The sequence below is a fragment of the Amblyraja radiata genome, chromosome 3 (assembly GCF_010909765.2).
Source record: "Amblyraja radiata isolate CabotCenter1 chromosome 3, sAmbRad1.1.pri, whole genome shotgun sequence".
NCBI lineage: Eukaryota > Metazoa > Chordata > Chondrichthyes > Rajiformes > Rajidae > Amblyraja > Amblyraja radiata.
In genome coordinates, this window is record NC_045958.1 from 112114027 (window position 1) to 112131973 (window position 17947).

Below are 17947 nucleotides of genomic sequence, written 5' to 3' on the forward strand. Positions count from 1 at the left end.
GACTACTCATTAGCATAAAGGAGAGTTATAAAGACCTCCTACGACCTCGTGTCGACCATGCTGTGAATGAGTCGAGGGCAAACTCGCCAGAACTCGCGGATCAGGTCGCCCAAGTGGGACAGCTCCTTTACTCAGATACGGCAGACAATCAGCTTAAGTTCAAAAGTTATAGGAGCAGAATTAGGCCATTCGGCCCAACAAGTCCACTCCACCAATCATGGCTGATCCATCTTTCCCTCTCAGCCACATTCTCCTGCCTTCTCCCCATAACCCCTGACACCCTCACTAATCAAGAATCTGTCAATTTCCACCTTAAAAATATCCATTAACTCGGCCTTCGCAGCCATGTGTGGCAATGAACTCCGCAAATTCACCACCCTCTGACTGAAGGAGCAAGAACGGACACATTTCCCCCGTATAACGAAGGTTTACTGTACAATAATTTCTTGACAAATGAGAAGGTATTCAGAATAAAAACAGCTGGAGAGTGTCATTAACTTTTTTTTCCCCATTCAGCCAACAGAATTTATTGGAAAACAGGCTTTACAAAGCATCAAGAAAGAGGGGGTGAAGCGCAAACTGGTGTACCTCGGCATGCAGACTGACAACGTGGATCCTGAAGGAAATGAAAGCATTTGGTATCAAGACAAGGTGAGTCCAAAGAAAATTAAGTCCCATTAAAAGAACAATTGTTATACACCTAAAATTAGAAGACTAAAGCTGGCCCAACATCAGCTCGGGCTATTTAACTCGGGAAGACATTTCAATTAAGTGCTTGTAACCTCCTCTCGCCTTACAACTTTCCTCTATTTCTGACTTTTCTCACAGCACCAATGTTATTCACTCCACCAGAGGCCGCCATAATGTTGGTTTAGCTCTCAAACGCCATCTCTCTATTTGAAGCCAAGAGTCAAGAGTGTTTTATTGTCATATGTCCCAGACAGAACAACAACATTCTTACTTGCAGCAGCACAACAGAATGTATAAACATATTACTCTGTGAACAATAATCGAGAAAAAAAAGTTCACTATATGCATGCACACAAACATACACATTAAAAAAAAAGGCAAACAAAAACAGTGCATGAAGACAAAATCAATGCCCCAATGTTTATGCTTATTTGGAGGTTGTAGTGTTTAATAGCCCGATGGCTGTAGGGAAGAAGCTGTTCCTGAACCTGAATATTAGTTTTCAGGCTCCTTCATATCTTCTTCCCGATGGCAGGAGTGAAATGAGCGTGGGTCCAGGGTGATGTGGGTCTCTGATGATGATCATAGAGTCATAAGGAAATAGACCCAATAGCTCAACTTGTCCATGCCAACCAAGGTACCCCATCTACACTAATCCCACCTGCCTGCATTTGGGTCATATCCCTCCAAAGCTTTCCAATCCACGTGCCTGTCCAAGTGTCTTTTAAATGCTGTTATTGTACTTGCCTCAACTACCTCCTCTGGCAGCTCGTTCCATATAATTACATAAGATGTAGGGGCAAAATTCAGCCATTCGGTCCATCAAGTCTGCTTCACCGTTTGATTAAGGATTGATCTATTTTTCCTTTTCAACCCCATCCTCCTGCCTGCTCCCAGTAAGCTTTGATGACCTTGATGTGAATTCTACCTCTCAGCTCTTTAATTCCATGATCAAACTATTGGTCATCTGCTGGATACTCCCTAATGTGGCTTGGACATAATCTTTCACTTGGATAGTACTTTGGGGTTTATAGACACAAAAAGCTAGAGTAACTCAGCGGGACAGGCAGCATCTCTGGCGAGAGGGAATGGGTGACATTTCAGGTCAAGACCCTTCGGTCTCGACCCGAAACATCACTCTTCAGTCTGAAGAAGGGTCTCGATCCGAAACGTCACCCATTCCTTCTCGTCAGAGATGCTGCCTGTCCCGCTGAGTTACTCCAGCATTTTGTGCTTACGAAAGATCAGCCATGATTGAATGGCTGAGTAGACTTGATGGGCCGACTGTCGTAATCGTGCTCCTATACCTTATGAACTTCTCCAGAGATGCTGCCTGACCCACTGAGTTACTCCAGCACTTTGTGTCTTTTTTTGTAAACCAGCGGTCATCTGCAGTTTCCTGTTTCCACATTTTTTGGGCTAAAAGCCAGTTTTGAATCCAATCCATAGAGCCACCATGGATCCTCATGTACCTTAATCTTCTGGATCATCCTATCAAGACGCCACTGGCCTACCTTCATCAATTATATTTGTCGCCTGTCAAAAAACTCAATCAGGTTCATAAGAGATGATCTGCCCTATGTAAAGCTGACCATCCCCAACCGGTCCAAATATGAGTAAATCTATTCATAAGAATTTTATTAAAACATATAAAATCTTGAGGGGTGTGACAGGATAGATGGGTGGTGAATCTCTTGAATTTTCTACCCTGGACAGTTATCGAATTGTACAACACAGAAACAGGCTCTTCGGCCCACTATGTCCACAGCAACTGTTACATCCATCTGTGCTGGTCCCATTTGCCTGCATTACATCTGTGGCCTTCTATGCCTCGAGAGTAGGGAATAGTGTCTTTGCAAGAGGCAGGGTGGAAGGAAGTGCAATCCTGGTAGCTGTGGGAGTCGGTAGGTTTTAGTTGTAAATTTGACAGGATTTGACCAAAATTGAATCAAACAATGAATCAAAGAATTACAAAACAATTAAAGATTTGAACAAAGAAAGAATCAAACACATTTGACCAAAGAATTAAACTAGGTGCCATCTCTTTGAAAGGATTGTTGATCTTATGAAGTAGTATTCTTGTTTATTAAGGTCATAGGTAACACTACATCTGGAGCCTACAGCTACAACACACAGCAGAGTGTGGCCTTTGCGTACGTGCCTGTGGAACTCAGTAAAATAGGGCAGCACGTGGAAGTGGAGCTGCTGAACAAAAAGTACAACGCCGTAATCATCCAAGAACCATTGGTACTGACCGAACCAACCCGGACCCGAATGAAGAAGAAAAGTGATATTTCAAAAGTTTGATATTAAAATGAAAGCAAATTCAATATAGTGGATTAAAGAAGTATGTGAATGCCGTAGGCACTGTTGGAACAAAATATCTCTCAGCTCTTTAAATGTAAAAAATAAGCACAGGGTTGAAAATTTGGAAGTAATTTTAATTAGTTACTTTTGCAATCTCCACCTGGAAGTGCTGGGTCGTATTTCGATGAGGTAGGAACTATTTTTGTTAAGCCCTGCTTCATCTGGGACCAAACTTCTAATTACTAGGGATTGTGTGCGTGTGTGTGCGTGTGTGTGCAGATGCTGACCTCAGTAAAATGCCCTTCAGAAAGTATTATGCATTCACACATGTTCTGTAACAAGATTGTCAATCTCTCCTTTCAGAAGCGAAGTAGGAAAATCTGCCTCAGTATTAACAACACACCCGACAGCCCCGGTCTCATCATTGTCTCAAAAGAGCAGAACAAAAATTGCAATCATGTAGTTAATTGGAAAGAATCAAAGAGGTTTAGCCAAGTCTACCATTTAAGGATCAAAGGCATTCTCAAACCAATTAACTAATGCTTTAAATAATTTTTAATCTGAATTCATGAAACACTTGCAGTTGGATGTGATAATCCTTCATCCAAATGGAACTAATACTTTGAAACCAATTATTTTTCAAAGTCATGTACCATCTGCTCCCTTTGTACAATTATCTCTCTTTAGCTGTTCAATCATTACTAAATGTATAGGAGTCCATTTATGTTTCACTCGCCAAGGCAGAAAGTCTTATTCAAGGCAGGATGTGATTGTGTGTTTTATAAAACTAGATATAACTTGGAAAATGAAAAGTAAAACTCCTGTTATCCTCCATTTATTAACAAAGACCAGTCAAGGGAATTAATATTGGAATCTACGTGAGTGGGGAGAGAGTGGATGACAGCAGGGGTTCCAGGAGGAGGAGGTACATTGGAGGCAGGAGAAGGAAGAGTGTTGGAATGAGTTCACTGCCATGACACGAACTGTCTCCGTTTACTCACTCCAACCTCACCTCCTCCGAAAACACCGTCTTCTGCTCACTCAGTGCCAATCCCAATATTGCCATCAAACCTACTGACAAAGAAGGTGCCGTTGACCTCTACTCTGCTGAGGCCGGGAGTCAAGTCTTGAACACCTCTTCATACTTACGTCTTAACCATGACCCCATAAAAACGAATACCAGGCCATGATCTCCCAAATCATTACCAATCTGATCGCCTCCTGTTATCTCCCCCTCCTACATTTCACAGAACATGTCCCCATCCTAAACCAGATTGTGATATTTCCGAACGATTTCATCAACATTACCGCTAGCCTCCACCTCAAATTCATTTGGACTATCTCTGACACCCCTCTGCCCCTTCCCCATCTCCCTGTCTCCATCACAGGGAATAAACTGTTGACGTGCCTGCTGCAAACCCACTGACTCCCACAGCTACCTCAAATACACCTCCTCCCACCCTGCCTCTTGCAACGGTGTCTTCTCTTACTCTCAAGTTCATCTGAGAATTCCTCTTTCTTCTGTAAACGTAGTTTTCCTCCGGAGGCTGTGGATGGAGTCCTCATCCATGTCTCTTCTGCATCCTGCAGTTTTGCTCTCGTTCCCACTCCCCTTTGACGGGACAAGGATAGAGTTTATCAGGTCCTCACCTTTCACCCCACCAGCCTTTGCATCAAACACATCATTCTCCAACATTTCCATCACCTTCAAAATGCTTCCACCACCAGTCACATCTTCCCATCCCCACTCCTTTCTGCTCGCTCATTCCTTTCAATCCTATCTGCCCCCTTCCTCAGGTACTTTTCCCTGCAACCAAAGGAGATGTAACCCTTGTTCTCACACTTCTCACTTTCTGCATGGACCCCAGCAGCCCTTCCAGGTGAGATAGATATTCATGTGCACCTCTTCCAATCTTGTCTATTACATTCCGTGCTCCCGATGTGGCCTCACCGAGACAAAGCATAGACTTGACGCCCGTTTCGCTGAACACTTGCACTCATTCTGCCAAGGCCTACTGGATCTCCCGGTTGCTAACCACTTTAACTCCCCATTCTTATACTGACCTTTCTGTCCTTGACCTCTCCAATTGCTAGAGTGAGACCACATCCAAACTTGAGGATTGACACCTCATATTCTGCTTGCAACCTAACGGTATGAACATTGAATTCTCCAGTTTCAAGTAATACCTTCTAAACCCCCTCTTTCTCCGTCCCCTCCCTCCACACCCCCTCCACCCCAGAGCATACACATTTCTCCCAACACCCTTGTCACCATGCTCATTTCCCTTTCTCCCTACACTCGACTGCCTTCATTGAATCCCATATTTCCATGTTATCCCCTTTTCTCCCGTCCCCTTCCACCCACATCCCTCCCTCTGACTTTACATTTGCTCCGTCTTTCCTTATCTGCCTTTTGGATCAATTGTACCTCTAGTCTTTGTCACTTACTCCACAACCTCTGCCAATCACACTTCCCTCACCTGTGTCACTCGCTAGGCTTTGCCAGCTCTCTCTTGCCAGTCCTCTTCCCCCATATTCCAATCAGTCTGAAGGGTCCCGATCCGAAATGTCATTTGTCCATTCCCCCCGCAGATACTATCTAACCCACTGAGTTCCTCCTGCCTTTTGTCTTTTGCCAAGTAAATAAATAGTTTATGTGTAGGAAAGAACTGCAGATGCTGGTTTAAATCAAAGGTAGGCACAAAATGCTGGAGTAACTCAGTGGGACAGGAAGCATCTCTGGAGAGAAGGAATGGGTGACGTTTCGGGTCGAGACTGATAAATAGTTTATCTTGAATTTAATTTCATCTTTCTTTCTGATGGATATCACAATTCTGGGCTATGCTATCCAAACTTTCAATTCTGCAACCACGATTCCAGACTCTTGCAAGTCTTGGTGGAATGAGATTTTTTTCCAAAGTTCAAGTTTATTCACGATAAAGTAGTCATTGCTATCTTAATCAGTACCCAACTTAAATCAATAGGGAAACAGAGTATGGAAATTGGCCCTTCGGCCCAACTTGTCCATGCCAACCAAGATGCCCCATCTACACTAGTCCCATCTGCCCATATTCCACTAGACCTTTTCTATCCAAGCACCGGTCTAAATGTCTTTTACATGTTGTTATAGTATCTGCCTCAATTACCTCCCCTGGAAGCTCATTCCATATGCCCACCACCCTCTGTGTGAAAACGTTACCCCTGAGGTTCGTATTCCATTTTTCCCCTCTCAGGTTAAAACGTATATTTCAAATAACACTCTTACAGTGGTCTGCTGTATTGTATTGTCCGTACAGTCATTGAGAGTTACTGGTGAGAGGGGGATGCTGAACATTAGAAGGTGCTAAATATGAATATATCAAGTGAAAAACGATCCAGTGTAGAAATGACATTATTGAACAAAAATGCATTTTTGCAAAATAATTTCTTCAGCTTGCTAAATCCGTCCAGTCTTAGGTGACTGCAAAATATTCAAAAACAAATTTTCATTCATAGTTAATTCACGATGAAAGCAAGTAATTTCAAATCCTCCTTTAAGCAGGCACTTGGCTGATCTCAACTGTGGGTAAGAGAGACACTGGCTGGATTAGTCATAGAGTAATACAGCGAGGAAATAGGGCCTTCAGCTCAATTTTTCATTGCTGACCAAAATGCCCATCTAAGCTAGTTCCATTTGCCTATGTTAGGACAACATCCCTTCAAATCTTTTGGAAGTTATCCAGTAACTTTAGCTAGAAAGTCTAGTTTAGTTTAGAGATACAGCGCGGAACAGGCCCTTCGGCCCACCGAGTCCGTATTGACCAGCGATCCCCGCACATTAATACAAGCCTACACACACTAGTAACAATTTACACATACCAAGTATACAAACCCAAGCCAATTAACCCACAAACCTGTACGTCCTTGGAATGTGGGAGGAAACCAAAGATCTTGGAGAAAACCCACGCGGTCACGGGGAGAACGTACAAACTCTGTACAGACAGCTCCCGTAGTCGGGATTGAACCCGGGTCTCCGGCACTGCAAGCGCTGTAAGGCAGCAACTCTACCACTGCCCCACCGTGTCACACTAAAGCTAAAGGGGACTGCAGTAAATGACTTAAAAGTTAACAACAGGCAGGCTTCTCAACAGCAAAGCAAATAAAAGTGAAAGAACTTGAAGAATTATAGTTACAATGTGTTCTTTCAGTGAATGTGTCTTTAATACTGTAGAAAGTTTACTCACTAGCCAATTGTACCGATTTATAAGAATAACTAACAAGGTGGTGGAGGAACACAGTGGGTCAGGCAGCACCCGAGGAGAGAATAGTTCAAGTTCAAGTGAATTTATTGTCATGTGTCCCTGTATAGGACAATGAAATTCTTGCTTTGCTTCAGCACACAGAACATAGAGGCATTTACTACAAAACAGATAAGTGTGTCCATATACCATAATATAAATATATACACACATGAATAAATAAACTGATAAAGTGCAAATAACAGAAAATGGGTTATTAATAATCAGAGTTTTGTCCGAGTCAGATTTAATAGCCTGATGGCTGTGGGAAAGTAGCTATTCCTGAACCTGATTGTTGCAGTCTTCAGGCTCCTGTACCTTCTACCTGAAGGTCACAGGGAGATGAGTGTGTGGCCAGGATGGTGTGGGTCTTTGATGATACTGCCAGCCTTTTTGAGGCAGCGACTGCGATAAATCCCCTCAATGGAAGGAAGGTCAGAGCCGATGATGGACTGGGCAGTGTTTACTACTTTTTGTAGTCTTTTCCTCTCCAGGGCGCTCAAATTGCCGAACCAAGCCATGATGCAACCGGTCAGCATGCTCTCTGGTTAGACAGTTAGCAATAGACAGACAACGATATGGATTGGGACCCTAATTCAGACGGGTTACAGACGGATACATATATTTGAAATTAGTGGTATTGCTGTGAATGATTTGTTAGAATAGAAGGAATAATGGGGCTAAGAAATCTTAATTTATAATTCAATGATTAAAATGTGAACTAATCATTATTATCATTAAGCGGAATATTACTTGCCTTAACCTGTAGTATTATGCAATTTGATTGTAAAAATAAGTATTCATTGCAAATAAAATGGATTTATTGAAATCTCTTTGGTTTTCTGTTTCTTTTTAACGAATGGGATTCTTATCATGTTGAATTTATACTTGTCTTTTATTTCCAGTTCGAGCATATAACAAGAGGTAGTTGTATGAGGTGAAATGTTTGTTGGATAATTGGTCTTCCTTTGCTTGTCCATGTTTCCCTGTAAAATGCTTAATTGAGAAGTTATTTAGTTTTCATTTCGTCTCCACTCATACTAGCTCTCCTTGGCTAATTATAACTGTTCAAGTGACCTTAACTTTACACGCGTGGAAATGCAGATTGCTTAATCTTTCTATATTTGATCCAATCTGCGAAAATAATATAAATTAGACCATGTTATATCTTGCACTGAAGTTATCCTTTACTTGTGCACTAGACGGCTTGTGTGTATTCATGTATAGTCTTTTCGCTGACTGGATAGCACGCAAACAAACACTTTTCACTGTGGCAAGGAACTGCAGATGCTGCTTTATAGCGAAGATAGATCCAGAATGGTGGAGCATCTCAGTGGGACAGGCAGCATCTCTGGAGAGAATGAAAGGGTGACGTTTCGAGTCGAGACCCTTCTTCAGACTGAGAGTCAAGAGAAAGGGAGACTAGAGATATGAAAGGGTAAGCTGTGAAAACAGCAGCTCAAAGCAAACGATGATCAAGGAAATGTAGAATGGTTCATTGTTAGCTGAGGGGAAGGTGACAATGAGGCATATAATCAGTAAAATTAATCTGGTGTACAGTGAAACTAGTTGGAGAACTAGGGTGGGGGAGGGATGTGGAGAGGGAAAGCAAGGGTTACTTGGAGTTACAGAAATCAATATTTTTTACCACTGGGTTGTAAGCTGCCCAAGCAAAATATAAGGAGAGGCCCAACGCAGTTTGTAGGGAACAGCACCTCACATTTCACCAACATGTCCCATCTACATCAGTCCCACCTGCCCGCTCTTGGCTCATATCCCTCTAAACGTGTCCTATCCATGTACCTGGCTAAAACATTGCAATGGTACCTGCCTCAACTACCTCCTCCGGCAGCTCATTCCATACACCCACCACCTTTTGTGTAAAAATATACCCTCAGGTTCCTATTAAATCTTTCCCCCCTCACCTTAGACCTATAACCTCTGGTTCTCGACTCCCCTACTCTGGGCAAGAGACCGTGTATTTACCTGATCTACTCCTCTCATGATTTTATACACCTCTGTAAGATTACTCCGTATCTCCCTGCACCCTGAGGAATAGAGTCCTAGCCTGCTCAACCTCTCCCAATAGCTCAGCCCTCGAATCCTGGCAACATCCTCAAATCTTCTCTTTACTCTTTCCAGCTTGACAACATCTTTCCTGTAACAAGGTGCCCACAACTGAACACAATATTCTATTGATACTGCTCTTTTTCCACCTTAGTCCAAATGTTCAGAACATACACTCTGGTCCCCACTGAGTTTTCCTGGAGGAGAATCTTAACTACACTGATCTGATTCAGACGATATAGTCATTCTGTCCAAAGAGACACTTACTGCTGCATGTGAACTGAATATTTACAGACAATTTAATCGCCATCATATTGGTGCCATCAAAAAATCTTTACCTCTCACTATTAAGTCAGGTCGGCACAGTGGCCCAACGGTAGAGTTGTTGCCTTGCAGCGCCAGAAAACCAAGTTTAATCCTGACTACAGGTGCTTGTCTGTACGTTCTCCCTGCGGCCTGCATGGGTTTTCTCCGGAAGCTGCGGTTTCTTCCCACACTCCAAAGACGTACAGGTTTGTCGGCTAATTGACTTGGTAAAACTGTCCCCAATGTGTGTAGGATAGTGTTAGTGTGCTGGTTGGCGCAGACTCAGTGGGCTGAAGGGCCTGTTTCCGCACTGTATCTCTAAACTAAACTAAACTAAACAGAGACTAACTCACATGTTATGAGTTCAGATGATAGAAAACTGCTTTTAATCTGAAACTTGTGACTTTCTTAACAGCAGACTTCATACCACTTCCACCATAGAAACCGTTAGCCCATGGCAGTATTGTGTAATACAAACAGATAACAGTGCAAACCACATTATTGCGAACATTCTCTATCATAACTTTCCACATTCCTGTTTGTTTGGTGTTTATTTCCGATTGAACTATCTGAGACTTGAGTACTCCTTCCCAGACTGATTTCGCTGGTATTATCCAGAATTAAGTATACAGCTGGCAGCACCACAATCTCTCATACAGCCTGTAGATGACATGTGCATGTACCTTTAATATAGTGACCTCACCACTACTAACCACTCCCCATATCAGAAGTATAATTGCAACCTCCCCACCCATTGATCGCTCTCTAGCTCCTGTGACAGACCACGTACAGCTAGGGCAGCAACGTTTGTGTATTATCAATAAATAGTAGTAAAGACACAGTGTGTTTATGACTCCTCTTTACATGGTGTCACAATCGTACCTCTGCGCCTCCTGTTTGTCGGGTTTTATTTACTTTTGACCCAGTTCCCTATCCCTTGTTCTATCTCCCGTGCCATGGCTACCTCTTGCCGCAAGCCCGATGTGCTTGTCTTCGACTCAGACATTGCCCATCGGTGGGGTGTCTTTAGACGCGATTTCCAGCACTACATGACGATCACCCATCCTGCTGCCACCGCTGAAATGCGGGCTTCTCTGCTCCTCAACCTGGCTGATCCCGATGCCCTGGAACGATCTGAGTCGTTTGTCTATGGTGCCGATGAAGATGCTCGAGACCCGGTATGTCTTATGGCTAAGTTTACCGCGATGTGCGACATCCCCGACTGCGGAAGTTCATCCCCGACCTCAGCGAGCTGAGTGCGCCCCTGAGGGAGCTAATCAAGAAGGACACTGCCTGGGCCTGGTTCCCGCATCACCAAAAAGCTTTTGACGTCCTGAAGTCTAGACTGGTCAGTACCCCCACTCTTAAATTCTTCGATCTACAGCGTCCCATCGTTCTCACCTGCGACGCTTCCAAATTCGGTCTTGGTGCCGCCTGCCTGCAAGCTCCACGATGGCCTGCAGCTGCCCATTTCCTATGCGTCCCGCACCATGACCCCTGCCGAGCAGCGCTACGCTCAGATTGAGAAGGAACTGCTTGCCGTGGTATTTGCTTGCTCCAAGTTCAAGGACTACATTCTGGGCAACAACTTCACGATCGAGACCGACCACCAGCCGTTGGTCACCATCCTAAACAAGCCAATCCACGTTGCCTCTTCCCGGTTGCAGCGCATGATGCTGCAGCTCCAGCGCTTCACTTTTTAAATTGTGTATCGCAAGGGCAAGGACATGTTCGTGGCCGACACGCTGTCCCACGCGCCACTATCGTCCACTGATCGCCACCCATACGAATCGTCTGACCTGATGGTGCTTAACGTTAACATTGTGCCTTCACAGCAGATGCAGTCCCTGGTCAAGCACACTGCCAAGGATCCTGCCCTGCAGCAGCTTGCCAACGTCATCCGGCAGGGCTGGCCAGACCGACGTTCATCCTTGCCGGCCGGTGCCGTGCCCTACTTCCTGGTCCGTGACGAGCTCGTGCTGCACGACGGCGTGATGGTGAAAGGACACAAGGTGGTTGTGCCCACTGCGCTGCGGGACCACTATTTTCAGTCCGCCCACCGCGGTCATCCTGGGGCCGAGGCCACTCTGTCCCACGCCCAGAGTCAGTTCTACTGGCCCGGCATGGCCCAAGACATCCGGGAGAGGGTCTCCGCCTGCTCTACCCGCTCCCCATCAGCAACGCCAGCTGCTTCTGCAACAGCCTGCCCCTGAACTGCCCTGGATGGCGGTCGCCACTGACATTTTCGAGTGGCGTGGCAAGCACTTCCTGGTCCTCGTTGACTCTTATTCTAGCTGGTTCGAGGTCGACCAGCTGCACTCCCTCACCTCTTCGGCCGTCATCGGGAAGCTGCGCCACCACTTCGCCACTTTCGGCTCCCCGGCGAGCCTCCAATCTGACAACGGCAACCAGTTCACCAGTGCCGAGTTTCGGGGTTCGCTGCCAGCTGGAACGTCCGACACTACACCAGCAGTCCAGAGTACCCGCAGAGCAACGGCCTGGCGGAGCGCGCTGTCCGCAGTGCTAAGGACTTGCTGGAGCATTGCAGACTGTCCAACTCCGACTTTTACCTGGCCCTCGTCAATCTTCGAAACATCTCCCGCGACCCTGCCTTGGGCTCGCCAGCACAGCGGCTGATGGCTCGCACTACGAGACCTCCACTCCCTGTGACCCAGCGGTCCCTCGTGCCCTCTGTTCTCCAGCCCGCTGCTGTCCAGGAGCGCTTTGCCCTCAAGCACGAAGTGCAAAAGCGCTCCCATGACAAGTCCTGCCGTCCCCTACCGCGTCTGTTCCCCGGTCAAGTCGTCCGGATGCAGTCCCCCTCCGGTCACTCCAAGCTTGCCACCGTCGTCGGTAATGCTGGTTCGCCGCGGTCCTACCTGGTCGACCACGACGGTACCATCTACCGCCGGTCCCGCCAACATCTGCGGCTTGTCAACGAGCCCCCACCACCGTCTGCCGACCCTTTCTCCCCTCCATTGTCCGCCACACTGCCTGCCGCCCCACGCATGCCTCGGACCCTGCCATCTCAACTCTTCCAGCCCCGCTCTCCACCAGCCAGCCCTCGTTCGCCTGCCCGTCCACCCGCTGCTGCGCCTGGATCCCCTCCTCGGCCTCTGCCTCTTCTTTCTCCTCCAGGGTCCCCGGTTCGGTCACCCGCTCCCGCTCCGGCCCCTGCTCTTCCTGCAGAGGGGAGAGATGGCGAGCTGCGTACCCGGTCCGGGCGGCTGGTTAAGCCGCCTGTCCGCTATGGTGAATTTGCTTAGCTGCTTGCTCAACTGTTTGTTTAACTGTTTGCTTACCTGCTCGTAGCGTATGAGACGTGGTCGCCCCATCACTACTGTATTGCTTTTCGTTTCCAAGGGGAAGGATGTAGATGACATGTGCATGTACCTTTAATATAGTGATCTCACCACTACTAACCACTCCCCATATCAGAAGTATAATTGCAACCTCCCCACCCATTGATCTCTCTCTAGCTCCTGTGACAGACCACGTACAGCTAGGGCAACAACGTTTGTGTATTATCAATAAATAGTAGTAAAGACACAGTGTGTTTATGACTCCTCTTTACACAGCCTATGATAGAACTTTATTTATCCCAGGAGGGAAATGTTCACATAAACTAGGAGAAGGGGCTGCATTTCCTGGCCATACTAAATTGTTCTGAGAATGTGGCCAGCTTTCTTTCCTCCAAACACCATTTTCTTCCAAATACTTTTCCACTGCAGTCTTCACAGCTTACTTCCGAGAACACTCCTGACTGGTCTGGGCTTTCAATAATAAAAAAATAATAATAATAAACTTAATTTCGGACTCAAGGTCCAGACAAGGGGCAACATTACATAAAATTACACTGCATATAAAAACACCATAAAATACATATAAAATCTTAGTTTATCACTTATAAAAGCATCATAAATCATGTATTAAAAAAAACACAATGCATGATTTAAAATCCAGAAAGAAAGATCAGTGTCCTACAATGAGACAGTGATACCAGAGTCTACACAACTGGGATTCGTAGCATTTAGTGCTAAACCTTATGTTTGACAAAGCCACGATAATTAAATTTTTAGAGTAATTTATCCTGCAAATGAATTTATACATATGATTTCTTTGGATAGCTTCTAAAGTACTGACTCCTGCAGCCACAAACATGTTACTAACACTACACCATCTAGGTCATGGCATCATCATAGGCCACCTTTAGTCTCTCCAAACTTGTCTTTCCGTAGTTCGACCAGAGGCGCGCAGTATAGAGTGGTGTGCAATATGCTCTAAACAATGACATCTTCACCACATCTGTACACACACCAAACTTACGCAAGAGAATATTCGCCTGTACATACGTCGTTGCCTTTATTCAATTTTGGAAAACGCTTCTGATATCTCTCATAGGCAAATAAATGCCATAAAGATGATCTTCCTTCCACAAATCCTGTACTTATTTCAATCAATACCGATTTATCTTCCTAAATAATTTGTTAACGACTCTATGATCACAAACTTTATTTGGGATTATAAAACACACAGAATCCATAAACGACATCTATGTAAACCCAAAGAAATTGGCGGATTGGCTCTCCCCAATTTTTTGTATTATTACTGGGCAACGAATATTAAAAACGTAATCTATTGGATGGACAACACATGCCAACAGGTAAACTGGTTATTAATGGAGAGAGAGGACCTTTCGTCTTTTAATATAGGCGCGATTCTTCTCTCTCCAATAAATTTGAAGAAAACACTATATGAGAAAAATCCGATTATCCACAGTACCCTACGAATCTGGAAACAAGTGGTCAGCCCTTAAACTGAGAAATCTATCTCTTCTCTCACCAATTGCCAGCAACCCTTCGTTAAAGCCGTTTATTCTAGACAAGACGTTCACACACTGGGAAAGATTAGGAATTAAAAAACAGGGAGATCTTTACGAGATGGGAACTCTTCTCTCATTTCAAGAATTACAGTTGAAATATCATCTGAAAGGTAGCCAATACTTTAGATACCTTCAAATACGAGACTATCTGAAATCATATATCCAAGTCTATCAATATATGTTTCCAGACACACCAGACGAATGTATGAATAGAAACTCGGATTCAACCAAGTTAATATCATACCTGTATAATACCCTTTTTGGCAAATGTACAAGAGTAGAACAACCGGCATATAAAATTATACAGTTATTGTACAGCTTCAATTTTGACTTTTTAGCTTTGACTTAGAAGAAAAGAAAAAGAACAAGAAAGAGAAAAAGTGAGATGTGCAAAGATAGGTCCCCTAGACTAGCAAAGTCGTGTAGCCAAAGAGTGGGTAAAATAATTCAATGTTTATGCCACTAGGGTGCAGACTGCCCAAGCGGAATATGAGGTGCTATTCCTCCACTTTCCGGTGGTGCTCACTCTGGCCATGGAGGAGGTCCAACATTGAATTCACCAATTTCCGGTAGCCCTTGCTATCTCCTCCCCTTCTCAGATCTCCCTCAGCCCTCGGCTCTTCCTCTTCCTTTTTCCTTTCTTCTCCCCATCCCCCCCCATCCTACATCAGTCTGCAGTAAAGATCCTATAGCATTATAGGTAGGTATGTTACAAAACTTACCTTCAGCGGCGCTGCAGATCTGTCGCTGCCCGTGTGCGCGACTTTGGCGCCTTTGAGAGGCGGGGCAGGTTTAAAATGCCTTGTTTCTCCAGCCTATTCAAATCGATGTCTGTCAGGCTGTTTAGCTGCTAAAGAATAATCGCTTCGACTGCTGTTTTATTAAATTTCTTTTAAACTGCACTGGATATTTTATGAACAGGAGTAAATTAAAAATAATCTTCTAAAGCCGTCAACGCCGACAACGGGGACGGATTTCATGTACGGGACAGGTAAAGGAAAGCCGTATATTTTATATATAAACTTGCTTCTAAGGAAGCCTTTAATCAAAATTTCACGTTGCGAAAATGTCATTATGTCAATATACGAACCGGCAGTATTTTTCCTGCCGATATGAGGTATAAATTCACAGCAAACCGCAACGTTCCAAACCAGCGCGTTCCACAAAAACCCACTCGCAAGATGATTTAAATGGCCATTAATTTACGGGAATTAAACACTAAATTCCTTCCATTTGGCCTATAAATTAATGACAATGAGATTTTAAAATGTTATTGTGAATTATTGTGTGAACACAAGCTATTTAAAAATGTTAACTTTTTCTTAAGAAATGCATAGATGTTTAGATCTAGTAATTGAATTTTGTAATTAGTTATAATTAGGTAACTAACTAATTATATGCTTTAATTTCAGGTCATCCAAGTAAGATTGTTTCATATTGGTTTCAGAATGCTTCAATCTATAATAACTGAAAATGTCATTCAGTTCTCTTAATTTTTAAGAAAGTTATGGGCTTTTGACTGTCGTTGATCACAGCTTTTGAGTTAAGTCAATGGAAAAGCAATAGGGAACAAGGTGCAATTTCAGAGAATGAAAATGGCCATAACATTTTTAATACTGAAGATATGAAAATGTGAATTAGGTGTCAAATTAAACTTCTTTTTTTGCTTTATCTGATGGGATAAATTGCAGACTTGATTTTTAAAATCTCAAAATTTTGTAACATTGCTACATATATCCAAGACTATCAATCTATGTTGCCAGACACACTAGACATATGTATGAATAGAAACTCAGATTCAAACAAGTTAATATCATACCTGTATAATACCCTTTTAAATATACAAACCCCATCATCAGAAGTAATTAGAAGAGCTTGGGAAGATGAACTTGGCCTAACAATTTTAAAAGACAGATGGGAGGAAAGCCTTCTATACATTCACAACTGTGCGCGCTTGTGTGTGTGTGTGTGTGTGTGTGAGAGCCCGCCCACGTGACCGCTCCCACATGATCATCCTCTTCTTCTTCTATGTAGTTTTTTTTAGCGGTTGGCAAACAACCTTTTAGTGCATTACCGCCACCAACTGGTATGGAGTGTGGATCAAAAAACATTATAACTTATATACTAATAACCTATATCTTTCCGAACAAATTGGTTACCCTGAGAAAAAGCAATAGGATTTGATAGCACTTATATGAATTATTTTGTAAAATATCTATTAAATCAAATTGTACTTTCTTTTCTGAATCGTTCACTAATTTGTCTTCTTTCTTCCTCATACCTCTCACAATGTATAATGACATGCTCTATTGTCTCTTCTTGCCCACAGTATTCACATCTGCCTGTATTATGCTTGCCTATTATAAAAAGTGTATTGCTCAGACCAGTGTGTCCAAATCTGATTCTTGAAATTACTGTCTCCTCTTTTCTGTTTTTTCCTGCACATCTCATTTCTCCCACTTTCCTCTGGACTCTGTAGAACCACCGTCCTTTCCGCTCTTCCTCCCATTGCTTTTGCCGTCTTTCCTTCAGTCTTTGCTTAATAATGTCTTTGATTTCAGTTTTACCTATGTTAATACTTAAATCAATCTTATTTCTTTTTGTTACCTCTTTTGCCACCTTATCTGCCATTTTGTTTCCTCTAATGCCAATGTGTGCTGGTACCCATAAAAATATGACTGTAAGCCCCATCATTTGTTTGTTGTATTTCAATCAAAATGTCTGGTCTACTGTCTGAATGGTTGTGCTGTAAACTCTTTATTGCTAAACTTGAATCTGAACAAATAACTGTCCTTAAAGGCCTGGTATCCTCGACCCACTGTACCGCTAACAATATTGCAATCATTTTACCTGTGTATACTGAGACCTCATTATTGATCCTCTTCCCCACATGATCATCTTTGCACGTGAATGAACGGCCGTTATCGGGGGCGCGTGGCCGCTCCCACGTGACCGCGGCTCGAGGCTAAACTGCCGTTATCCCGGGCCCGGCCGGGCCGAGCGTTCATTCACGTGGGAGCGGTCACGTGCAAAGATCTTATAGCAATGTCAATTACCCTGCAAGTCAGGTCGGTTCCGGTTACTACAAAAATCAACTCAAACACTGCTTGTGAGCCATTTAAAAATAAATGATTTAAAAAACATTAAAACAGACAATTACCAGAGTCAAATTTTATTCTTGACAAGAAGTATGAACTGACAGATTTATGAATCTAACCCACACAAACTGTTGCCCCGCAACGTTGATTACACTGCGAGTCGGGTCGGGTCAGGTAGGCTCAGGTTACTAAAATGGGCGGGGGAAAATGCCCAGGATCCCCTCCATAGCGTACTGCACGTCAGCCCATTGCATTTCGCAGGAGTAGCCCATCTTGCTCCGCTATAAGATCTTTGGTCACGTGTCCGAACGCCGGGGTCG

General features: G+C 43.9%; 1 protein-coding gene across 1 annotated transcript in view; it reads left to right on the forward strand.

The window, feature by feature from the left end:
• dmgdh (dimethylglycine dehydrogenase) overlaps window positions 1-5408 on the forward strand; it is a 77895-nt gene extending 72487 nt beyond the window's left edge. The window contains exons 15-16 of the mRNA XM_033018598.1: window positions 517-651; window positions 2782-5408. Of these exons, the coding sequence (XP_032874489.1) occupies window positions 517-651; window positions 2782-2997 (351 nt within the window). The 3' untranslated portion in view covers window positions 2998-5408. The remainder of the gene's footprint in view (window positions 1-516; window positions 652-2781) is intronic.
• Window positions 5409-17947: the final 12539 nt, after the last annotated feature.